General features: G+C 36.7%; 1 protein-coding gene across 2 annotated transcripts in view; it reads left to right on the top strand.

The window, feature by feature from the left end:
* Positions 1 to 1,494: 1,494 nt before the first annotated feature.
* Positions 1,495 to 26,941, top strand: part of Sgcz (sarcoglycan zeta) — a 375,725-nt gene continuing 350,278 nt past the window's right edge. For both annotated transcript variants that reach the window (XM_059244783.1, XM_059244782.1), the window contains exon 1: positions 1,495 to 1,689. In XM_059244783.1, the coding sequence (XP_059100766.1) occupies positions 1,495 to 1,689 (195 nt within the window). The remainder of the gene's footprint in view (positions 1,690 to 26,941) is intronic.

Genomic DNA, 26,941 nt, shown 5'->3' with positions numbered 1-26,941 from the left:
TATATTAATTCTTAATTGAAATATAAACAATAATAAATATGAGCAAAACATAAATATAAGTTAAACTATTATTTTTCTATGCAAAACCATACAATATAAAAATTTAAATAGATGAAAATTTATTATCATATACTGATGAGATTTTCAAAGTATTATCTCAGAAAATAGTCTTTGACTCCTTACCCTTGGTTATAAGTTGCAGGACAGTAAACAAGTTATTTTGAAAATAATTTTACAACTTTTATTTATTTATTACCAAGAAATATCATCTTCCCTTTTCCAAAACTGACTTTTCCTCGCACCATTACATCAAAGTGTGGTACCTAGTATTCTTTTAGGAATCTATATTTTCCCACTTCAATATGTCTCAAATAAATAACCAACAAAGTTCTGAATTAAAGTTTGGGGAATTAGCAGGTATTAAGGGAGGAAGCATCATTTTCTTCAGTGATGCGGCCATTGATAAATTGCCCTTGGACAAATAAATGACATCCTACCAATGCTTCAGAAAAAAAAAACTAATTAAACTCAATGGGTCACAGATGCACACATGCACGCAAAGAAAACTTTAGGGTAGGGACTTGCTGGGAGATAGTTGTCAGCAGGAGGGGAGACGTGGCAGAGGGAATGGGGGAGTGATAAGGACAAATTTCATCACCTAAAGGTAGGAAACTTAGAAAATTCTACATCCATATCCGTGTAATTAGGAATATAGTTATGTTTTCCTTCCATAGTTTCTTAGAAATAAACTGATGTTTTCAGGTAAATATATACACTTAACAGTTTATGTGCTGTCTTTTCAGAGAAAGGTATAGAATCTTGGCAGTGCTTAGAGATGCTGAATCATAGGCACTGGGACTCAGTGCTGAGTGTCCATTGACTCAAGAGATAAATGCTTTGTTGGAATTAAATAGGTATGCCTGGAAATGGCATGTGTCTTATGGAAGAATTAACTGAAAGGTTAATTGTGCTGGTAACATTGAGGACAACAATTTGAGGGTGGTTGTTTCACTACAATTACACAGAAATAATTATTTGAGTATTCTATGATCATTTTTTGAGGTGCCTATACCATTTAAATATAAAAACTAAAGATTAGTTTTTTTATTAATTTCTCTCTCTCTCTCTCTCTCTCTCTCTCTCTCTCTCTCTCTCTCTCTCTCTCTCTCTCTCCCCCCCCCTCCTCTCGCTCTTCCTCATTCTCTCCCTCCCTCTCTGTGTACTCTTTCTCCCCATGATTTTCTCCTCTATAATATTCGCACCTTCCTTTCTTCCTTCACGGCTACCTTGCTGGAACCACCCCTCCATCATCTTCTCCCCGCCCCTAACTTTCTCTTCGTGCTAACATGTCCTCCTACTTTCCCTTACTCAAACACTTCCCTTCTCGCTGTCTTTTTCTTCCTCCCCGCCATCATCACTTCCTTCTTTACTCCTCTCTCCTGCTCTTTCCTCTACCTCCCTGTCCTCTTCCTTCCTTTCTCTCTTTCTCTCCAGATGACACGAGAACAATATATACTAGCAACACAACAGAACAGCCTGCCGAGAACTGAAAATGCACAACTTTACCCTGTGGGGATTTATGGATGGCGAAAGAGGTGCTTATACTTCTTTGTCCTTCTGCTGTTGGTTACCATGATAGTTAACTTAGCCATGACAATATGGATATTGAAGGTTATGAATTTCACTGTGGTAAGTACCACCATGATTTTACATCTATTGCTTTGAGATCAAAGATGATCTAACTTTATTGTCATTTTCCATTGCAAATGATTTATTTTAATCTTTACAAGTATATATGTTTAAGTTTCCAAAGTGATCAATCATGTTACTCTAGAATTACTTTGAACACATTTAGATTTGATGTGCATATGATATTCATCCTGTTATTTAAGACTGGAAAATTTAAATTATAATAACAGAAGAGTAGTTTGATTCATAAGCAACTTCCTATGTATTTATATAATAAACATTAAGCAATGCTTGTTACACTTGAACAACAAAGAAAAGACATTTTTAAACTTTAATATTCTAAAACATAACTGTTTGGATTATTCTTGATATGTTTGTGAGTCCATGTTTATCTTTATTTGCCTTCTAAGCCCTGGATATTCTCCAGTGATGAAAGGATCATGAATTACAACTGACCTCCCAAGGTCAACCATTCTTTCTGAATTTGTGTTTGGTATATAGAAGATAAAACACAAATGGACCAGAAATGAAATTATTTTATGATTAGTAATAACTTAATAGCAAAATGATTCTGGAATTTATTGATGAGTTTGGTTTTACATAACTGAATGTGTATAATAAATCTGTGAATATGACTTACATAAGAAAAACTTGTCTTAGAAATGTGAAGCTTAGGTTGGTTTACATTTTCAGACTTAGGTCCTAAACATTTCAGGCTTCCTTCTAAGCCATTCTGTTGTGTCTTTGCTCACACAGCTCAGATATCTTTACAGTCAGGTAGGTATATCTTGCTATTCACACTCTTCTTGTTCTTATTTTCTGTGTTCTCAAGGGTAAATCTAAAGTTGGCTGCTGTGACCTCATTGAATTCCATGTATCAGACTGGTTGTTTATTATTTTTTTAAACTTTACTAGATACTGATTTAACAGCAACAATGAAAATTCCTTTCTGACTTTGTTAACACAGTGTTCTACCCTGAAAGAGAATCTCAAAATGGATAGATCTAAGCATCACGTCACAGTGTAGGGTGCTGCCCACATGTGCAGAAGAAACCTAGGTGGGCAGGTGGACTAACCCACCACCCAAGAGAAATAAAGTTTCAATTCACAGTCCAAGAAACTACAATCATGGAGACAAAAATGAAGTCAGGAATAATTCCATTTGTTCTGAGACATTGTAGGTGTTGAAAATAGACATAAATTATAAAGAGAAAACCTGGGTAAGCAGGAAGCTGATGTGTTTTTATTCTTTTCTAAATAAAAAAAAAACAAGTAAACAAGAAACATAATTAGAAATTATTTGAAATATATGGTCTTGGATCAAGGCAAGGAATTCTGTGAAGAGGTGAGGTACAGAGATAAAGTTTGCTTATGAGATTCATTGGTAATGAATCCAAAGCACACCATTGTCAAATGGCTGGCTCAGTTTCTCCTGCTGCTTGGGGAAATTTGGGTAAAGTTTATACCCTATGCTCTGTACTTTCCCTGATATCCGCATTATTGATTGATTTATTGCATGGTAAGTGACACACTCATACCTCTGAAAAAAATTCTCTTACTTTCTATTCTATACTAGCTAAACTAGTGTATGCTAATGGCACTGTACTGTTTCCAACATTATTTTCTCAGTAATTTAAATCCAAATAAAACCAAACATTATATATAAATATATAAATATATCTATATAAATATATATATACTGTGTATTGCATCTACAAATTATGGGACCTGATCAAGGGGTGTTCTTTTATTATAAAATTTTAAAAATGAAACGTAATTATAATATAATTGGTATGCATGTATAAGTATTTCTCCATATAGTGTGAGATTGGAATAAAAATAACAACTTAAATATCTTTGAATGAAAGAATAAATAATATTTTTAACTATTGAAATGTAATGGTTTGGTTTCCTCTATCAAAAGCCATCTGTCTAGGTTTATGAAAGAGCAGGTCAGCTCTGTCATGCTAGAAACGCTTGCTTCCATGCAGGGGACCACAATGCGGGAATGTTTAGCTTCAAGCCAGGTTAGCTTCTAGAACATATTTAAATTAATTAGAAAATATACTAACCACATAATTACATGGCTGCGTGCCTCACACTCCTAGGACCTTGCCCCATGCTGACACAAAGGCCCACAAAGCCATTCCTGAGTTGTAAATGTAAGCATCACCTGTGTCTTCAATATTCTTGTAAGCCTTGGGGTTTCGGTCACCCACAGAGCGACATAATTTGAGCCCCAGTTGGCCCAAATTTAAATGCCAGTGTACGGCAACATAGTCTTGAGGTTAATGAAAACTGATTGTGAACTTTTTTTTCCCATATGGTTTTATTTTCATTTGCTGTATTTTCCTTCACTTACTTGTTAAATCTTGATGTTACCTATATTAAGATGGAAAACTGTCCTTTTGTTAACTACTGAGCTAGTTGGATATAGTCTCATGCAAACAAAGTTATGGTAATGTTTCTAATTACCAATCTACTCCAATATACTTATTCATAATTTTCAGAGATATTCAGAATTTAAGTCACTGAATATTATTGTAGTCTTAAATAGAATAGATTAAGTTAAATACAGTTGAAAACACTCAACTAATTTATATTTCTCTTACAAAGAGCAGTAAAAAAGTGAATATTATGCTTTGCTACTAAAGTATGTGTGGATCTCTTTACCCAGTGTCTACCAGATGTAGTTGTTATACTTTGACAAAGGACACATAATAATGTGTACATTATTTGGGGAGTCTTATTGATCTATACAAAATGTATTTCATTTTCTTTATAACTGCTACCTTCCATTACTTGGGGATATGTAGCTGTTAACATTTATTTGAGCAAGGTGGACATGTTATTGTTTTCAAAATATTATGTTTTCAGCACAACAAGGCTGTCTAAGACCATGTTTTCTGATGTTTCTAAAATTACATCACTGTGACTGGTACTACACGTGGTCCATGTGATTGATATGACCTTATTAACACCTGATTCTCATTTTGTGACAAATAAAATCATTCTGCTTATTGAGATGTCTAGTAGTAGAAAGCCAAGAAAAAGGAAATGAGTTAATACTGCAAGGTGAAAAGAAAAAAAGAGATAAAAAATAATAATTTCTTGGCTATGAGAGTTAATAATAAAAGGACTGAGTCAAAGAGGGGAATTTGAAGCTCACTCTCCCATGATCAGTGGTATCCAACTACAAGAGGATTTGTTGATATCAATCAGTTAATTGGTATTCCTTTGTGGTTCAATATGAATCAAGGAACCTAAAAAGTCTATCCATACAGTCTTTCAGCTGAGGCAATGCTCTTCTTGGTTCAGATCCCATTCTAAGTAAATCAACTTTGTATTTGAAAACAGAAGTTTATGTAACAATGAAGTATTTATTGTAATAATAATGACAAAGAAAGTTGCCAATTCACATCTCCTGCAATATAACTTTATAGGATATGTCAAGTAGCTAGTAATGGGGTATGGGGAAAGTTTGAAAGGTAAATAGGGGGATGAATGTGTTTATAAAATATTGTATATATGTAAGAGATTATCATTAATAAATAAATATGTTTAAAAGAATGATAATACAAATGCCATGTACTAAGTGAAAGGGAATCATAAAATCATGAATTCTACGACAGAGAAGCTAACAATGCTCTCTGTTGAAAATAATTAAAATAACCAGCTAATGTAGCTTTTCAAATACATACCTGAAGAGTAATATGATTAGTTGAATGAACGTTGGCTGAAAGGAAGTCATAAGGGAAAGACGTTTGAATATTTTAATCATTTTGAATGAAAGGGGACCTGTGGAATCCATCATTCAAACATCTATATATTGCTAGGGTCATTTTCTCAATATCACATCTCTCTAGACATTTAGTATATACTCACATCATTCTTATAATGATAGACTGTTAAGCCAAGTTACTGCATGGGACCATTTTTAGTGTCCTCATAATTTGATGTAGTCTCCTAGTAACTAAGTTCTGACCCTACATTCTAGTTCCATTATTTTAATGGATATGAGTTTATTGTTATATATATATATATATATATATATATATATATATATATATTTAAATAGTTTATTTATTAGTAATTTATTAATTCATTAATATTTTATACACATGTCTATAGAAAATTTTAATTACATTTTTCTTTCATGCATAAAAATCAGGATAGATAGGAAAAATATTTTGTGGAAAATAAATTTCATCCCCTGCTTTTCTTCATTTCAAATATTAAACATTATATAAGTCCAAGATATCCAATTTTTTTCAGGATGTTTTTTTCATGTAATGATCATAGGCCAGAGAGTCATTTCTGCTTTCTCTGTCCCATTGAATTTCTTAAGTTATTTTTTTCTGAAGTTCAGGTTATAGTTATTATCCATACTTATTCATGAAAATATCTCTGAGTTTTAAATCATGTGGTTTTTTCTTTCAATCACAGTTAAACTATCATCTCTTGTCATGTCACTCCTGAGACCAGTGATCTCTTGTCTTCATCATTAGCCTAGTGACATTTTTCAGTATTCTCATCAATCTATCCGATAAGGCTAAATACACTTACAATATGCTCTCACTAGTTATTATGTCCTTTCAAAACTTATTTTCATATAGTCTCCAAGGTTTTTCAATCAAATCACTTTTAAGTGAAATTTTCTGTCTTCTTTTATCTTTTATTATTATACCTAGTATGTAAAGATGAATACAGATATTGAAAGTTGACGTTTGAAATAACCACAGGTTTAATTTGCTTTATTATTTTTCTCCTTACCATAGTCATTACAATTAGTTGGGTTTATATCATTCTGTTCCCTACACTCTTGACACAATATAACTTTTACAGAACAAAAAGCGCTTATTCCCTGAATGGATAAAATACAATTTCTTTATTTACTGTTGTAAATTTCTTAGAATAAATCTCCTATGTTTATTCATCCTCTTAAAAATAGGTTTTGTTTGTAATTTTGTTGTTTGGTTGTTTAATTTCCCATCACAAGCAATGATCCTACAAACCTCCCAATGGACCACTATGGATGGTGGGTACACAAAAACCATGTTCACTAAATTCTGTGGCTCAATTATAAGTCTAATAACTTTGACATTTAATGCCAAGGTTTGTTCCCAAAGTGACTGGAGTTTCTTTGATTGTCATTATCAACTTAACCTTTTATAGACAAGGACCAGGTAAACAAACCTTAAACTTAAAACTCAGATCAGAACCCTTATTTCATGGTGACTCCTGTTATTTCTGTCTATTTTTCTCTCCCTTTCTGTCACAAGTATTATTATTTTTTTTAATCCATGTCTTTATATATAAGCTTATCCTTGTGATGGGATTTAACATGTATTGAACAGTTAATGACTGTTGATCTAAATACACTTATCTTTTCTGCCAGTATCACCTGTTCCACTCATAGTAGAGGACACTAAATCTCAGAATATAATCAAAATGCCTTCTATTGGGTCCTAACAGCTATTTAGAGTGTGTTATACTCAATCTATGGCTGAACATTTGTGATTCAAAATGGTCCAATTTATGTTTCAGAGAGATCTCAGATTTAATGTTTTTATTTTTTCTCAGTAAAACAGAAATAGAAATTTAATTTAGAAAAACTACTTCAAATTGCGATCTATTTAGTGTTAGTTGGAATCTCCTTTCTTTCTGTTTACAAAGGGCATAACTCTAGGACTTTCTTTCAGTTAAAGTAACTACTTTCTGTGGTGGGAAAATAAATATAGTCATTATCTCCCAGATCTCCAAAATAGATAAGGGATATAATTGTCAGCGAAAATAGAGTTCTTTGAATGTCCAATTATGAGCTGCAGATTCCAATAGTAAAACCTATGAACATGAGACTTTTCTTCATACACACACACACACACACACACACACACACACACACACACACACTGTATTTTATTTAAGTTCAAATTTTTTTTTAATAACACTTCCTCTGTCTTGACAAAAGATGAAGTAATTATCTCCGTAGACCAGCAGTTACTGGTAAATTATACAACTCTCTGGATCCTTTGTGTTCCTGTTTGTTCACACACCCTCTAGAAATATGAAATCTGCCTCCAGATATTAAAGATGATAACTATGGTTCTAGACTCCAAACTTCTCTTACTAGATCTTCTACCTGCCAACCACTATCAACACAACCACATTAACTACCGCATCATCTAGAATCTGAAATGAATAGCTGGGATTTCATAAACCCATCATCCCATCAATGCTAATACTTTTTAGGTGGTTTTGTTGAACTAATTTATTCTTATGTACATAATATTTGTTAATTTTCTCTGTGAATTTGGTTATATCTGAATGGTAAAATGGCACACACATGCAAACATACACTAAACAAGCCATATTTCACTAAGTATGGCCTAATTTCTAGTAACCTCCCAGTGAGAGAACTTTGAGAAATGTCAATAACAGTAGAAGCATGGATCCCAAAGCCAATCTTTTTGTTTTCTTTTTCTTTTTTATCCAGACCCTGGTGCATCTATCCATTTATTTACTTATTTATTTGTTTATCTATCTATCTATCTATCTATCTATCTATCTATCTATCTATCTATCTACCTACCTCTATCTTTTACTGTCCTTTCATAGTCCTGCTAACAACTAGACTCTTATGCTTCCAGCCTCATCTTCGTCCTCTGTTTCTTTGCCCTCCATCTCTGCTTGCTCTCTACTCCTGGCTCTGATGAACTCTACAAGAGTTCTGCCTTACTGTCTACAAAACCTCTATGTTCTTCCCTTCTTCCTGATCATGCCTTGCTGTCTCCTCTACAGAAAATTCCTGTTCCTTCTTCCCTTGGCCACAGGGTTCTCTGCCTCCTCAGGAATGTTGCTCCACCCTACGTTCCACCTTGATATGTAAAAAACTCTTTTGTCCTCAATCAGTTGCTCTGGAGAGCCACCAGGCCTCAAGGCAAGGGGATGGTCTGAGCTTCATTTGCACAAGAAACAAAACTGTGCATCTATCTATCACCTGCCTGGCTTTGCCTAGGTGACCTTATTCAAGTACTGGCCCAAGCAGGAAGGTCACACACATACTCTATGGGAATTGTGAACACAAAAATTTCACAAGGCACAGCTGAATATTAAGCTGTGTAACTGTTATGCCCAGATCGCATCCCCAAAGAAGCCACCAGAGACTTTAGGTACAGAATGCAAAAGCAAGGTTTATTCTAATTAAGTTTACAAGCTTCAGGCAGGGGGCTCATTCCAAATATCTCCCTGGAAGCAGGGAGGTTGGAAGGAGCGCCCCCTTTCTTTGTGAGGCTAGTTCTTAAAGGCACAGACCACATAATTCATTTCCCACAACCCGCCTCCCTTCCTTTGGTTCATATCAGTTCCCCTTTTTCAGTCTTTCATGTTATCTTTATTTCTCCTTTGTTCAGCAACCGTGTTTAGGAGTTTTATGAGCTGTCTCCGGGGTTTGGGAAGTTTGGGATGTTTTATGACCACTTAGCTTCTGCTAGATGGTCGAATATCCTGACTCTGTTTTTTTAAGTCCCTGTAGCTGATACCGCCACCTGGGAAAAAGGGGTCTAAGTTCTTATCTACACTTAGGAATCCTGGTTTAAGCTTCTCTTTGTAGGGGATAGAGTGGGGGATTTTTACTGAGGTTTCACATAATACCACATAGTCCATACTAGATGGCTTCCCACTTGACTGACCCTTGGCCTGATCAAGGTATAGTTTTAATACACAGCTGGACTCCTTATAATGTATTCTTGTGGCTCACCACAAGGGAGGATAAAAGAATTTCTGTGAATGCATGTGTGTAAGTAAATGAATACATTTATCTAGTTAGTACTGATGATGTTCTTAAGGGTTAAAGTTAAGGTTATGGCTTTGTATCCTGAGGCTATGATTGGCTACTTATCAGGGTGACTTTGAACTACTCTTGAGTTCTAGATTCTTCATCTCTTAGAGAGTGATAACACTATTAACTGAACAAGACTATGAAGAGTATGAAATGAATGACCCTGTTTAAATATTAAGTCTATACCCTGTTAGTGGTTAATAATTAAAGTTGTTTTATATGGTACATTTTTATGAGTTAAATACCTTATTTATATTAGAAAAGGATAATAAATATTTCTTGCATAATTTTAATTTAATTGTCAGATATTTAAAATACTGTATAAACCTTAAGAGGAAGGTCAAAGGGTAAGGGTCAGCACTGTTTTTATTATATTTCACTGTTTCTTTTCCAAGCTAGCATGGTCAAAGGGCAGATCTTTGGCTCTTTTGTCACTGATCTGATTCCTTTTTTGGGTCCTATTAAAATACAGAATAGTTAATTTTACTTTTAGATTCTAAAATGGGACATCTTTTCTTGATTGTAAACATTCCAAGTTTCTTTAATGATCACAGTATGGATGAGGCAAGCATTCTACAAGGTTTGTGCCCATCACTTTTACTCATCATTATCAAGGAGATGAGATTTCTTCCTCATTTTCTTATTTATTGAGACTCTGCATATGTCTAAGATTTCTTTCTTGTCAACTTCAGTAGCAAGAATAGAGTTAGTTCACCTGGTAGATGCATTGTCTGTGAATACAGAACAGCTACCATTATAATTGGGTTGAGATACTGTACTATAAATTAGTTTTAGAATGCTCTGAATTATAGCCTGTAGAAAATACTTTAACATATGAGAGTAAATTTTAAGATGCCAAGAGCTCAGATTAAACAAGCGTGTAGTTTATTTGGCAAAACTGTATGTTTCATCGGCCAGAGATTATTGAATAACATAATATGCGAGAAACTCTGTCATATTCATCTTGGAAGATGAAGACTGATGCTGAAGGATAATACGTTCTCCCCAGTCACACTGGCTAGAATCCTGTGGTGCATTTTCAAAGTGAGTGTACGCAAGTAAGGCGCTTTGGACTGTGGAAGTCAGAGGGCAGCTTTAGGGACATGGTTCCAACTTTCCACTTCATGAGGTTTGCGTTTCTTTTGCTGCCTGTAAGCCTCAGACTAGCTGGCCCTCCAGCTTCTGACCAATTCTCCTGTCTCTTGCTCTCCTCTTACCAGTAAGAGCACTGGATTCCAGACGCAAGCGTCTGCATCTGGCCTTTTACCTGGCAGGGAACTCGGGTTTCTAAAACTATTATCCGGTTCCAGTACTTAGTGTGGCATAAGGTCCAATGTATGCATAAAAAATTTCACTCATTAATACCATCTTTACAGAATATACAGTGATTTTCAGAAAGCACATTTTATCCTCCTGACTGCGGTCTAAGCTTCGGACTGCTTGCACCGTCTGTTCCTGGGTATTAAGTAGTTGCCATGAGACCCCTCTGAAGGTTAGTTAGGACTAGGGAGTTCTGTGAAACTTTCTGCGCTGTCATTTCCGTTTTCCTGATTCATTCTTCAGTGCATGGCCCAAGGTGCTCACCAAGGAGTGAGGTGGAGCACCACCTTCTGGAGAGAGACTGTGCTTCTGCGGGTGAGTGCCTACAGCCGGCAGCTGCACGTCTGAAGTGTGGTCTGTGGATTTATTACAGAGTTTATGATAGTGAATGATTTAGTTAATGTGGCAAGACCGCTTCCATTATAGCCCTCTGTTTCCACCTCCTCATAATTTTCTGACAAATTGTCCCTCTCAGATGAAATCTTTCATGCTTAGTTTTAGCCCAGCAGTACATTTTTTTTCCCCACTGACTTTATAAAGAAAAATTTAGTCATTTTTACCCAAATTCAAACAACTCCTAAGTGGTAGTATTTTTTTTTCCTGAAGTAAACTATAAAAAAATCTCTCATGAAAGTAACTATAAACAAATGTACCATGTGAAACATGAGGATCTACAATATCAGGTGTGCTACAGGAGAGCAACAAGAATGAAGTCATTTAGGGCCCACCAAGATGGCTCAGCAGTAGAGGGACTTGCCACCAAGCCTGAGGCCCTGAATAAGATCTGCAAGGCACACATTATGCAAGGAAAAAGTCAACTTGGCAAACTGTCTCTAACACACATATGCAAGCTCTTGAGTGCACACACACACACACACACACACACACACACACACACACACACACACACTGAGTGGGGAATAAAATTAAGCCTTCAATGTATGTTGAATGATCTCCAGAGCAAGCTTACTGTTTCCTGGAGAGTGGCCTCAATCAAGGCAGTGAAACACAAATAGAATCGAACAGTGTCCACAATAAGTTACTGTTGTGTCTATTTACTATTTCAAGTAAAAGCAGAGGTAGTACTTGGCATATGGCTATGCATGGGAAAAAGAAGAGAACTGGGTAGATTACAATGTCCGTATTATAAAGTCAATGAGCTTTAAATATTTCCATTTGTCTTTTTCTGCTTTGACAATGTAGAGTAGAGCTCAAATAGAAATAAACCAGCACACGCTGAATCTGAATCATTTGCAAAACTGTGTCAAATAAGTTTTGAATAGAGAACACACTCTATAAATCAGGCCCAACTGGATTAGGAAGCATTCATTATGATTTTGAATGCATAGCCTGTATTTTCAAAATCATTTTATTTGGTTCCTGGCTTCAGGCAATTTTATTTTGAAAAAAACAAACTTTGGTCTAGTTCATTCATAGGCAACCTTTCATCAATTTAATAAGTAGTCCATGACAAAATAAATGTTGAAAAACAGTGACAGAAATTAATCTAAATTTAATCGAAACAATATTATATATAAAATTTCACTCTTGATGATATGAAACAGCATACTCTGAGAATTTATGAACCTGATATAAATATGTTTTTTTATAAATTTTACTTTTAAAATATAATCTGATAATTTATTCATATTAAAGAATAATTTCATTGAGCTTCATTTGCATTCATTTTCAAAACTAAAAGCTTTAGTTTTGCATAATGATTAGTGGTATTTTATGACAAAGTGACATTAATGTATTTACTGTATTTTGCTAATTTCAACATGAAAATATAAGATTTGGGGAGACAAAGCCAAGAGTATTTTTTTAATTTGCATTTAATCTTTATTTATTTATGTGTCTGTAAATTGGGTGAGTGACATCTCCATGGGCAGCCAGGGGGCCACTGCAGGGAGCAGGCTCCCTTCCTCTGCCCACAGTACTGAAGGCAGATCTCTAGCAGTAAAGATTGAACAACAGCTTAGCTTTTTTGTTGTCTGTTTGTTTTTACTTTCTCTTTCTTGTGAGTTATCTTGGTCACCAGAGAAATATACCTTTTATTTGTAGAATTCATAGCTTTATTCACTTCTTCACAGTATTTCAACATAACAGCCAACTGAATCCTGGGATATCACTTAAGGGAGGTAACATGGGATTATTTGCCATTTAAGCTAAATATGTGATCCTCTTACAATAATCACCCTCTAAAAACCATACTTTGATGTTGTTTTTAAACTTAATGATAAAAATGCCATTATTATTACATAAAGAAATGGATGTATGAATTTCTGATTGCTGAAAGCTAGGAATGATTTAATTATTAACAATGTAATGCATGCCATTTAAATTTTTCATATACCATTAATCAATACACGGCAGTTTTCGTATTAAAATACTACTTACCACTCATTCAAAAGTGCTTACTTCTATATATGACTAACACAGTATTAAGAGGATGACATAAGTTGGCAATTGCCCATGCAGTTAGATAGAAAGCCTGCTTACCTGGTAAACACAGGAAGATAAGTATTTATGCATATGAATGCCTCTATTCAACACACTTAAACACAGTGGCCATTGCTGCATCATGTAATCTGTACTTAAGGTAACTCTTTGTTTCAGTTACTATTATATTATACTCATAAGTTAAATTAACTTATGCAAAAGCATGCAAATACCAAAGGGTGCCAATGGAATGTGAACACAGAGCTGAGATGCTGTTGCTATTTCTCGTTTGCATTTCATTAAATAGACCCAAGATTACTTCTTACGAGGCAAGAAACATTAAAAATCCGGTCATGCCAGCTTTAAATATCCAGGTTTTTCAGTGATTCAACATTATTAAAGTAGTTAGAAGTGAAGCTATATTTCTTAAGACATCTAGATTCATATTATATAGGTTTGAACAATTGTTAAAACGTGCACAGTTTCTCCTGTTTACATTGTTACCAGCTGTGTCGAAGAGTTTCTCTATCTTCACCAGCTTTCATTTTCCTGACAATAACTCTGAAACATGAGATGAGACAGAACTCAAATAGGTACAACTTGCATTTTCCTCGTGGCTAAGGATGCTGATCATTTTTTCCAAACATTTTTGGTCATTTATTTTTCTTCTTTTTAGAACTGCCTTTCTGTTTCACTAGATTCTTGATGGACTATATGTTCTTCTGGTTTTACTGTTTTATTTTTGGAGTAATAAACAGATTCTAGACAATAATCCTCTGGCTGATTCAGTAGGGGTTGACAAAGCTGTTCCAACATACTCTAAGCTGTCTTTTTACTCTGCTGATCACTTTTTCTGCTTGGTATAAACTTCTCAATTTCGTGCAGTATCATTTGTCAGTTAGCACCTGCATGAACTCGGAAGAGCTTTCTATTTTGTAAGGTGGGCAAGATGACTATCAGAGTCTAAATGGGGAGATAAAGGCAGACAGTTGAGAGTGGGGATGAACAAGAACTAAGTAGAATGGCATATATGTATGAAAACTCACATTGAAACATTACCTTGCATACAAACTTCAAAAAATTAATTTCATAATTATTCCACTTCATAGTAAAAAATAGTTACAATTCATCAGTATGGACTAAGCTAGATATAGAATACCTAAACAGTAAATAATTTTGGCTCTCAGTCATAGAGGCAATGAGCTAAAATTCTCAGGACCACGATGTGTTCATTTTAAGCATCATAATGTTTACTTTAATTTACAACTCAGTATTATTTTTTATAGGAAGAAGCTGAAACAATCAACAAAACTTTCATTTCCAGTTGGTTATATTCTGATTGCCTCATATTAGCATCTTGAAGTGAGAGAATATTGATATCTTCTGCAATTAAAATATTCAACCACCATGTGTGATTCAGACTCTTAGTTAAAAAAAAAATCCAGGAATAGGAGGTAAAGTCATTCTGCAGTATTACCTGGCTTACATATCTGCTGCTTGCCACCATTTTCTTTAATTCGAATTTTATCTATTTGATCAAAATATAGCAAAATTATTTTCTTATTAGCTTCTAATATATGTTTATTTTTTCATATTAACTTTAAAAAATAGTAGGAGATGATGTCTTAAGTTTTTTATAGTCTAAAAGAATCCAAGGGCCTCACAACCATTAGTACGTAATACAGTTCCCATCTCTTCTGAGGTTTGGTTTTTCTCTGAACATTTGCCTACATAGTTCTCATTGCCAGTACCTATTTAAGTCAAGATTCTTAGAAGGCTTCCTGAGCACCAGCTTCTCTCATTTAATGGAAGACATGTACACTTCCTACTGTACAATCCCTTTCATTATTTCAGGTTCTCAAAAGAAACAAAGCCAATAAGATACAGAGAGCCATCGAGAGGAAAAGAGGTTTGTAAGGTACAGACTCACATGTCTATGCAGGGGAGACTAGGAAATCCAGTCTTGAGAATAGAGAATCAGCTAAGAATGGATATAACAACTTCCTCTTGAGGAGCACCTGCTTTTGGGTGGGACTCCTTCTTTTGGGGGATGTACTCAGGTGTCCGTTCTGTTTCTTTTATGATCTTAACTGATTAGGTGAGGCCCAATTACCTCTTCCTGCCTACCTTCTGCTCTGATGCTAAGTTTTCCATCATGTGCCTAGCTAGCCTCCTCAAGCTGAGGTTAGTCGCTCTGCTGGCCGCTCCCCTTCATTCCAATTGTTCCATTCTTGTTCCACTTTTTCCAGTATGTTAAATTTACTTCTTTATGTTGTATTTACTACTACTGTATGGTGGAGGTCCTGAAACCAAAGCCTGCATGTTATTTCTATTTACTTTTCTGTTGTCAATACTTTTAATATAGCTCAACACAAGTTTGTTTTTCAGTATAACCATTTTAAAAAATGCCTCAACTAGACACTAGCATTGCACAGTGACCTGCTATAAGTAAGACTGATGGATACAAATTTGGGCTGGGTATAAACTGAATCACTTTGTAGTTATAACTGTAATGAAAAGAGATCGTGTATTTTGAAAAATGTACAAGACGTAACATTTTTAGTTATAATTTTAAAACGTTGATTAAATAGTTATCGTGGAAGACAACACAAGCTTAGGACAGGGAGTCAGTTGCTTCTAACTAGATCTGACCTGAAGGCCTCTTTCCTGTGGTCTAGCTCCCATGTTACCAGCACACACACTTTTCCAAGGGAGGGAAGCAGTCAAACAATTTGACAACACTAATGCAACACAGCAGAAGGACCAGCATGACAAGCCATCTTTAAAGGTGCAATAACGGACACTCACATGCTGGTGGCAACCAACAGCCATCGAATGGGACTTACAGCCCATTCAACAGGGGAGAAATTAGGCTTGCCTAGGACTACCAACATCATGGATCTTAAAGAAGATCCACTTTGCTAAAGCTGTGAAATTCCTTACTGCATTCTAAATCTCATCCTGATACCCACAGAAAGGTGTAGCTACCACACAGCTTCAAAGAAGCCTCACTTTACAGCAAATGGAGATTGTAATGAAATTCACAACTGGACACAATGCAGAGATCAACAGATAGTAGGGTGCCCCATGCCCAATTTATAAGCCACATCCCTAATGTATATACCACATCTCCAATGTATACACTACATCCCCAATATACACACCACATCCACAACATATACACTACATCTCCAATGTATACACCACATCCACAATGTGTAAACCACATCCCCAACATATATACCACATCCAAAATTTATACACCACAGCTTATACACGTATAGCTTAGGGAAGACTGTGCAAGGGGGTTGTAAAGATTATAAGAGGCAGAATACCAGGAAGTCAGCTGTGAAACAGTTTCTCAAAAATGTTTACAAACACAATACCAGAACAATGGGTATGTTAATAGAACTGCTAATGTGGAAAGAGGTAAATTTTACTGTGGTATATACATTGTGGATGTTTTATATACATTGTGGATGTGGTGTATACATTGGGAACGTGGTAAATACTTTGTGGATGTGGTGTATACATTGGGAATGTGGTACATGCTGTGGGATGTTCTGTATGGCAAATGTGTTGCTAATTAGTCAATAAATAAAACACTGATTGGCCATTGGCTAAGCAGGCGGGACAAGGAAGAGAATAAGGCTGGAAAGTGGAAGGCTGAGTCAGAGAGACACTGCCAGCCGCCATGAGAAACAGCATGTGAAGATGCCAGTAAGCCACGAGCCATGTGGCAAGGTATAGATTTATAGAAATGGATTAATTTAAGCTGTAAGAACAGTTAGCAAGAAGCCTGCCACGGCCATACAGTTTGTAACCAATATAAGTCTCTGTGTTTACTTGGTTGGGTTTGAGCGGCTATGGGACTGGCAGGTGAGAGAGATTTGTCCTGTGGGCCAGGCAGGAAAACTTTAGCTACAAATGGCATCCAACGTGGTGGCAAGAGTTTCCACCTAAAAACTGAGAAAAAAGATTCTAAAACGGAGCTAAAAACAGTTCCTAATTGTCTCTCTCAAATGAGCATCAGCTGCTGGTTTGAGCTACTTGTGGGTTTCTGGCGTGCATGCTCGACCTGCAGTTTGGCTGGAATGAGGCCTCTGCAAGTGGCACATTAAGCTGTGTGGTGGATTTAGACTTTGCTAGTACAAAACAAAAAAAGAGGTTTCTGGGCTACATGCTGCTTGGATGAAAGCATAGACCCACGATAGCTCCCAGAGCTGGTGGTAAACATAACCATGTTGGGAAGCTAAGGTGGGCAGAGCCAGCAGCCACAGCTGCTGCAGTTTAAAACAACAGATTCACAATAAGACAGATTCAGATGTAATAGTTTACAATGTGTGTAAAATATACGTAGGCTTAAAAGAGACAAAAAAGGAATATATACAGTTATATAAAGAAATACATAGTTTTTAAAAATAAAGTCTTTAAAGAGACAGTAAAATTAATAAAAAAAAATAAGTCACGTAAAGATGAATATTACACAGAGAATCTGGATTGTGTTGTCTTTGGGATTTTTAACTGCAGAAAAACATTTGATTGTAAATGCTGTTGAGTTTTGCCAAAATGTATATTTTAAAGATACCTTGACTTCAAAATTTGAATATAAGGATATGTTGCTTTGGAAAGGAGACTCTGCTTTTGTTCCTACAGAAAGCCAAAGGCTATGGATTTGTTCCAGATTAAGATACATCAGGTTTGACCAGCCAAGACCCCCTGAAAGGTCTCCTATGACACCATGGCCCAGATGATCCAACATCCAGAATGGTTTCAAGGCAACTGGCTCAGATGATATAGCCTCACGGACTACTCCATGTTCCTAAAATTTTCTTTGTGTCCCCATAAGATACAGCACCCCCCTCCAGCAGGAATTAGTAAGAGAAGCTACTCCCAAATTCCCAAATTATATGTAATTTTACTTTGTTAAGGTTAAAACCTTCCTTTTTGAAAAAAAAAAAAGGGGGAAGTGCTGTGGGATGTTCTGTATGGCAAATGTGTTGCTAATTAGTCAATAAATAAAACACTGATTGGCCATTGGCTAGGCAGGAAGTGTAGGCGGGACAAGGAAGAGAATAAAGCTGGGAAGTGGAAGGCTGAGTGAGAGAGACACTGCCAGCTGCCACGATGAGAAACAGCATGTGAAGATGCTGGTAAGCCACGAGCCATGTGGCAAGGTATAGATTTATAGAAATGGATTAATTTAAGCTGTAAGAACAGTTAGCAAGAAGCCTGCCACGGCCATACAGTTTGTAACCAATATAAGTCTCTGTGTTTACTTGGTTGGGTTTGAGCGGCTGTGGGACTGGCAGGTGAGAGAGATTTGTCCTGTGGGCCAGGCAGGAAAACTCTAGCTGCAGGTACATACATTGTGGATGCGGTGTGTACATTGAAAATGTGGTGTATACATTGAAGATGTGGTCTATACATTGGGGATGGGACACCCTACTATCCCCATTCCTAAAGAAATGCCCACAGATAACTAATGACTGCAAGAAAGGGAAACTTAGCCTTTCCCAGGGATGATCCCTGTCCTAGTTAGGGTTACTACTGCTGTGATGGAGCATCATTACCAAAGCACCTTGGGAGGAAAGGGTATATTTGGCTTTTGCTTCCTCATCACTGTTCTTCAGAAAAGGAGTCAGAACAGAAATTCAAACAGGGCAGGAACCTGTGGCCTCGAGCTGATGCAGAAGCCACAAAGAGGTGCTGCTTACTCCCGTGTTCCTCCTGGCTTGCTTAGCCTGATGTCTTCACTTTTTCTTTTAATTTTTTTTTTCCTTTTTTAAGTTAATGAATGAATGGAGAAATTAATTAAATATTTCCCAGTCCAATCACAGTTTCTTCTCCCTCCTTCCTCTCTTCCCTGTCCTTCCCCTCATATTCCCTTCCCACTCCATCCACTCCTCCTTTCTCTTCAGAAAACGCACATTTCCCATGTATATCAGCCATCCATGGCATATCAGGATGCAGTAAGACTAGGCACCTCCTCTCTTATTAAAGCTGGGCAAGGCACCCCAATAGGAGAAACGGATTCCAAAAGCAGGTTACAGAGTCAGAGACAGCCCCTGCTCCCTTTATTAGGAGTCCCACAGAAGACCAAGTCACACAACTGTAATGCATGTGCAGAGAGCCTAGATCAGGCCCACACACATTCTCTGGTTGGTGGTTCAGTCTCTTGGAGATCCTCTCTGTGAGCACCAGGTAGTTGATTCTGTGTTGTTGTTGTTTTTTTCTGTGATGTCCTTGGCCCCTCTGGCTCTCATAATCCTTCCTCTCCCTCTTCCTCATGATTCCCTGAGGTCCACCTAATGTGTTTTGCTGTGGGTCTCCGCGTCTGTTTCTGTCAGTTGCTGAGGGAAAAACTCTCTAATGACAATGGCCCTAACCCTGCACAAACTTCAAGTCCAAGTAGATCAAACACTTAACCATCAAACCAGATATACTGAACCTGATAGAAAAGAAAGTGAGAAATACCCTTGAACGCGTTGGCATAGAAGATAAATTCCTGAACAGAACAACAGTTGTTCAGGCACTAAAATCAACAATTAATAAATGAGATCTCATGAGACTGAAAAACCTCTATAAGGCAAAGGATACCTTCAATAGGACATAAACAGAAGCCTATAGAATGGGAAAAGTTCTTCACCAACTCCTCATCTGACGAAGGACTGATATTCAAAATATATAAAGAACTCAAGAAACTAGACATCAATGAACCAAATAGTCCAATTAAAAAAGGGGTGCAGATCTAAACAGATATTCTCAACAGAGGAATCTCAAGTGACCTAAAAACACTTAATGAAATGTTCGATATCTTTAGCCTACATTCTTATAGAACCAGGACCACAAGACCAGGGTTGCCCCAACCCACAATGGACTAGCCCCTCCCACATCAATTACTAATTAAGAAAATGCCTAGTTGGTTAGCCTACAGTCCTATTTTATGGGATGTTTTCTTAATTGATTTTAGCTTGTGTCACGTTGACACAAAACCTCCTTATGAGCCAGCACAAAGCTCTTTATTTCGTATTCAATAGAAAGTGGTCAGATCTGAAACCATATACCCATGTACAACCAAAATTGGGCCCAGCAAGTTGTATTTATATATTTGTGCATGTCATATCCAATATATGTGTATATAACAAAAATAATCAAAGAACAAGATGTTATTACCTTGAGATGGAGGCGCACAAGAGGGGTTGGAGAGAGGGCACCTCAGAGTGACGAGAGAAAAAAAGGGAAGAGGAAAGTGATGCAATTCTATTTTAATTAAAACTCTTATCAATTTTTAAAATATGGAAATAACCATTTATTAATCTACGTTAGCCACACATATTAGCAAAATTATTCTGTTAAACACATGCAAGCAGTATGCAAATATCTTTCTAATCACTGCAATTAGAACTTCTCTATCTATATAGCTTCTTTGTAACCTTTATAGGCTTCTTTTCTTGATCCTTATAAAATAGATAATAGGCTATTATTAACTGTAGTCATCCCTTACCATACTTGCTCCTTTTACCCAACTATGTTTTTGTATTTATTTATCCAACCTCCTCTCTATTCCCTTCTCTTCTCTTCTCTTCTCTTCTCTTCTCTTCTCTTCTCTTCTCTTCTCTTCTCTTCTCTTCTCCTCTCTTCTCTTCTCAACCATTAGTAATCATTATTCTACAGTCACATAGACTCTTAGAGAAGTGTCTGATCTATTTCCTTTACAACCTCTAGTTTACATAGCTTTAAAAAAATTACAACATTTTATTCATCTTTAAGTTGGAATAAAAATCTATTGCAGAGGCTAGAAAGGTAGTTCAGCATTTAGAAGTACTGTTGGCTTTTCCAGAGACCTGGGTTCGATTCCTAGCACCCACATGATTATAACTCACAAGGTTATGTAACTTAAGTACCAGGGAATCTGATGTTCTTTCCTGGCCTCCAGGGGCACCAGGCATGCATGCATGATAGATTCACATGCAAGTGAAACACAGATACACACAACATATGTTTTAAAAATTCAATAAAGTAATCTGTTGCATAAATGTAGCACCTTTTCTTTCCATTCTTTCCATCCATGTATCTAAGGCTGGGTCTGTATTTCAGCTATTTTGAATACACATTTTAGTTATGTTCCTTCACAAAGAAAGACGCCTAGGAGATCCAACTGCCTTTATTAGTTACTGTCATGTCACTAGATAAACTTACCTGAAAGAGACAACTTAAGGGATAAAAGATTTATCTTGATACATTTAGGTTCATTTCCAGACTTTCCATCTGTCTTAGAGGGGAAGGCATGGTGGAGTGACCCTGCCTCTGGCAGGACAAGTGATTGGCAGATGCTATTCACAACATGGTGGACCACTATGTCATAGAATGAGACAGAATCAGGGACAATGTATAGCATTCAAAAGTTCACCTCCAGTGAGAAACTTTCTTTAGACTGGTGTCTCCTGAAAGGTCCACAACATATCTCAAATAGTGCCAGCAGCTCATATTACAAAGTGCTTTTTAAGGGGATCTGTTCAGATGTTCCATTGCTTAGTAGTGATCTTCATTTCTATACATCTCTCTCCAACAATGAAATATATCATGATCTACTGTGTCACTCTATTGTCTTCAAATTTATTATAGCTATTTAAAATTTATAGATCCAGTTCCTTGTGGCAGTAATCTCTCAGATCAAATCTAATGGGAGCAAGCATAATCAACGGCAAAGCCAAATGTGATCTATTTCATATTAGCATATTTAATTTGTGGTATTGAAATACTTGCCATGTCATTGTCCTTTTTTAAACTGCTCTTTAGTGTATGAAGCATGGGGATGCATGGGGGAATGGAGAGAGATGCTAGTAGTAATAAAGGAAAAGCTACAAAGACAAGTAGACCAGTGCATGCAGAAGTTACAAAATAAAAGAAAAAAGGAGAAAAGACTCAGATACCTAGGTTCTTAACATCCTTTTGCCTCCATACACGAGAAAAAAATCCATCTAGAATTAAGAAATAACTAATACTTGTGCAGTTGTCTTACCTACTGTTTGACTGTTAAAGATTACAAGGTCTCTCAAAGAGCCTGGACATAGAATAGCATTAGAAAAATGGAGCAGAAATATGTAAGTAAATGTCCTAAGTCCTTCACAATAACTGTTTGATATTGAATAAATGAGGTTTTCTTTGCATGCTACAAAGAGATGTCAGTTCATTATGATGAGCTTTAAGAATTCGGTTGGCATTCTGAATCCCTTGGATAAGGTCACTACTGCTGGGATACAAAATGGAAATTCTTTTCCGTGAGTATTGACTATGGCTGGGGATTAGAAATATCTGGAGAGCCAGGCAGAAACTTTGTTAGTCAGGGGAGAAATTGTACTACATTGGCTATGATAAAACTTTAATGTATACACTTCACAAGTATTAACTATGTGGACTATGTATTGGGCATCAGGAAACCAGGCAGACCAATGGCCATAGTCATGAAGGGTAAGGAAAGATCTAAGAGAAAATGATTGGTATCTTTGTGATAAGCCCATTTCCACTACTTGATCTTTTTTTTTTTATTAAGAACATTTTTTGATTCATTTTACACACCAATCAAAGATCCCCTTCTTCCCTCCCCCCATCCTCCCCTTCCAACCCATCCCCCCACCCACAAGAAGGCAAAGCCTCCCATGGGGAGGCACATTCAGTAGATGCAAATCCAAGCCCTTCCCCCTGCCTCAAGGCTGCACCAGGTGTCTCATCATTGGTAGTGGGCTCCATAAAGCCCACTTATGCACTAGAGATTGATTCTGATCCTACCGCCAGGGGGCCTCCCAAGCAGATCATGCTACACAACTGTCACATCATGTCAAGGGCCTAGTCCAGTCCCATGTAAGCTCCACAGCCATTGATCCAACTTTCATGAGTTCCCTATAGTTTGGTTTGGCTGCCCCTCATGTTTCTCCATCATGATCCTGATGCACTTGCTCATAGAATCCCTCTTCTTTCTCTTTGACTGGACTCCTGGAGCTCTGTCTAGTGAATGGCTGTGCATCTCTGCATCTGCTTCCATCAGTCACTGGAGAAAGGTTCTGTGATGACAGTTACAGTATTAACCTGTCTGATCTCTTTCCCAGATTTCCTGGACATTTTGTGTTATGACTTTTCTGGTTTTGGTGTTTTCTTTGACTGAGGAATCTATTTCCTCCGTTGTATCCTCTACACTAGAGATTCTGTTTTCCATCTCTTGTATTCTGTTGGTTATGCTTGCATCTGTCTTTCCTGTTCTTTTACTCAGAATTTCTACTTCCAGCATTGCCTCTGTTTGTGTCTTCTTCATTATTTCTACTTCAATTTTTAGATCTTGAACTGTTTCCTTCACAAGTTTAATTGCTTTTTCATGGTTTTCTTGGCAGTCTTCAAAAGATTTATTGATTTCCATTTTTTTGTTTGTATTTTCCTCAATTTCTTTATTGATTTATTCCAATTTTTTGTTTGTCTTTTCCTCAATTTCTTTAAGGGAATTTTTCATTTTTCCTTTAAAGACTCTAGCATCTTCATGAAGCTATTTTTAAAATTGCTTTCTTCAGCTTCTTCTACATTGTAGTGTTCAGGTCTTGCTGTTGGAGGAGGGATAGATTCTGGTGATGCCATATTGCTCTTTGTGTTGTTGTATGTAATTTTGCACTGATGTCTGCCCATCTCTTCCTCTTATAGGTGTAAGGGGTACCTGTGTCTGAGTGAGCTGCTATTGGTCTACTCTGTGCTTGTTGTGTCTATGTCTTAGGGGGCTCCCTGGGTCCAATCTTACTTCTTGATCTAATTGGAGCTGGCAGATTCTATATTTCAGGGAGCTGCTCTTGGTCTAATCCAAGCTAGTTGATTCTGTGACTCAGGAAATTGCTCTTGGTCTTATCAGAGCTCTTGGTCCAGTCAGAGTTGGTGGATTCTGTGTCTCAGGAAGCCTCTCTCGGTCCAATAAGAGCTAGTGGATTCCTTGTCTCAGGAAGTTACTGGGGTCACAGGTGAATGGGTATTGAGATAGGGCGTGGTTCTTGTAGATTGCAGGGTCTGATGGGGCGTTGGGTTGGTGTGGGAGCCTGGCCTTAAGGAATTTTCACTGCTGACCAGCAACTGGGACAGAGTTAGGTGGGGGTTTGCAGGGACTGGATGTGTCCCAGGTCCTGGGTCCTAGAGGCAGGACTCTCTGAGTGGGAGAGGAGTCACTCACCTCTTGGTCCAATGGGAGATGGCAGATTCCTTGTCTCAGGAAATTACTGAGGTGGCAGGCAGATGGGTATTGGGGTAGGGTGGCCTGGGTCTTGTAGATTGCCGGGTCCAATGGGGGGGTTTTGGTGAGGGAGCCAGGCCCCAGGGAGTTTTCCCTGCTGGCCAGCAACTGGGGCAGAATTGTTTCCACTACTTGATCTTTGAGCCCAGCTGCCATTAGAAACAATGATTCTCATATGAAAATTGAAACACAAGTGAGCTTATTGCCTTACCCCCTCACAAGATGTTAAGCTGGAAGAACAATGTAATTTATGAAGCTTAGGTTAGACTCTGCTCCTCACTCTCCTTTATCTTAGTGCTATTTTATGGAACACATAAAACAGTTTAAATCACTTCCAGAATTATACAGGAAAAATACCTTCTGTCTTACCTCAATTTTAAAATCTTTGTTTTTGTTCTTATTATTTTTTAAACGTTTTGGGGAATTTAATATAGGAAAGTTAAATTTGAAGATTTGAGTTAACTGCTGAGTTTCTTTTTTCCATTTAAAAATACTTTGGTTACTTGACCCCAGCCAATGGTGCATTCTCAGATTCTCATTCTCATTCTGTTATTCTATTATGTTCTGTTCTTTAGATCCTTATAATTTTCTCATATACAGATCACTTCATTTCTTTTGTATGCTCTGTCTCTCTCCCTCCTTCTCTGTCACTCTCTAAGTATGTGTCTGTCTCTCTCTGTCCCTCATCTCTGTCTCCATCTCTCTCTAAATCTCTAAGTCTCTCTCTCTCTCTCTCTACCTGCACACACATAGGCATACCGATACTCATTAATTCATTGTTTTTACTTTTTCAGTTATTCTAATACTTAAATGCATAATTTAAATATGTATTCACCAAAATGTATCTTTAAACTGTTTTTTTTTTACCCAGAAAAGAAAAGGATGAGTCTTCTTGGATTTTGACTCTTTCTTATATGTTTGAACTAGCACATTGAAAAGGCCAATAGTCAATAACTAAAATATATCCTCAATTTCTCTCCAACACACACACACACACACACACACACACACACACACACACACACACACAAATGTATTTTTTCACAAAATATTTCTCACTAAACCTGGAGACCAGCAGTTGACTGTATTTTCTGATTCAACTAGACTGGCATACCTGCAAGACCCTAGGATGCTGCTGTGTCTGCTCTTCCAGCATAGCAATTACAGGCACATGTCATGCCTGGCTTTTTATGAGTGCTGGGCATAAAACTCAGGTCCTCCAGCTTGCCTGACAAGTAATGTACCAAACGAGCTATCCCCCTGCTCCAATACTCCATTTTAAAAGCTGAAATTTAACATCTTACATTTGCTTAAAAGAATTGTTCCCAAGGTTACATAGATTACAGATATATTAAGCCACAGGTATCCTTTACGAGGTAAATTAAAAAATTTCAGCCAAGTGTCCCAAATTAATCAGAAGTTATGTAACAAATTTGTAACACTTAGTTAACATTTTCGTCTTAATTCACAAATGTGAGTTAAATGTACAAAATATACATTCTGAAACAAAGTAAGGTGAGAGTAAAACAGAAAAGAAAAGCAATTAGTAATTATAATATTCACTGGGAGAGTAATTACATGCATAAATTTCCTCATTTTAACAGACACTTTCATCTTTATGTACCTAGGGATACATGGAATTGCAAAGCAGAATGATTTGGTATGGGTTCATTCTGAACTAATGTATTCAGTTTTGCTAAATACTCTGCTCCTTCAGATAATTTGTATGGATCAATTTTTTAGCTTAAATACAGAGATTCCCTCCCTACCCCCCCTTTATAAAATTATTTTCACAAGAAAATCCTGTGTTTGAACTCAAATAGTTCTTCACCAATTACACTCTGAAGGACAGTGAAGAGCATTTGCTAGCTGCTTACTAATAACAGTAAAGAAAAATTTGCAGTTGCATTCATGTATATGCTAGTGATACATCATAGAAGGCCTCTTTAATATAAAGCCAAGACATGGAAATCGCATTTAAACAAAGAAAGGTGACTTACTAGCTATAACTTAGAGAGTATTATACATTGATATTAAATACTTTACTTTGGAAGATTGGAAGAATTCACTAGCAGGGATGGTTACAGTCTTTGTGCATACACAGTGCAATGAGTGTGCATTTCTTTGTTACCATTGATCATAAAGCTGGATATTAATGTAATGAATTTGCTGAATTAATATTAAAAAGCATTTTAAGTGAAAACCAAAATGTATAATTTGTGAGTTGGCTTCTGTTTTTTGTGTGTACATGTTTTGTACTTGCCTAAGGATATACATCTATATCTCTCTCCACATATGTAATGGCCACTTCTCTAAAATATCACAGAATAATATTTATTATTTCATGAATTTATCTTAGTTTGAGAAATGGCTGTCATCCCTGCAAG

The sequence above is a fragment of the Peromyscus eremicus genome, chromosome 17 (genome assembly GCF_949786415.1).
Source record: "Peromyscus eremicus chromosome 17, PerEre_H2_v1, whole genome shotgun sequence".
NCBI classification, from domain to species: domain Eukaryota; kingdom Metazoa; phylum Chordata; class Mammalia; order Rodentia; family Cricetidae; genus Peromyscus; species Peromyscus eremicus.
The sequence above is the reverse complement of the archived record's forward strand: the minus strand, read 5'-3'. Positions and strand labels throughout refer to the sequence as shown.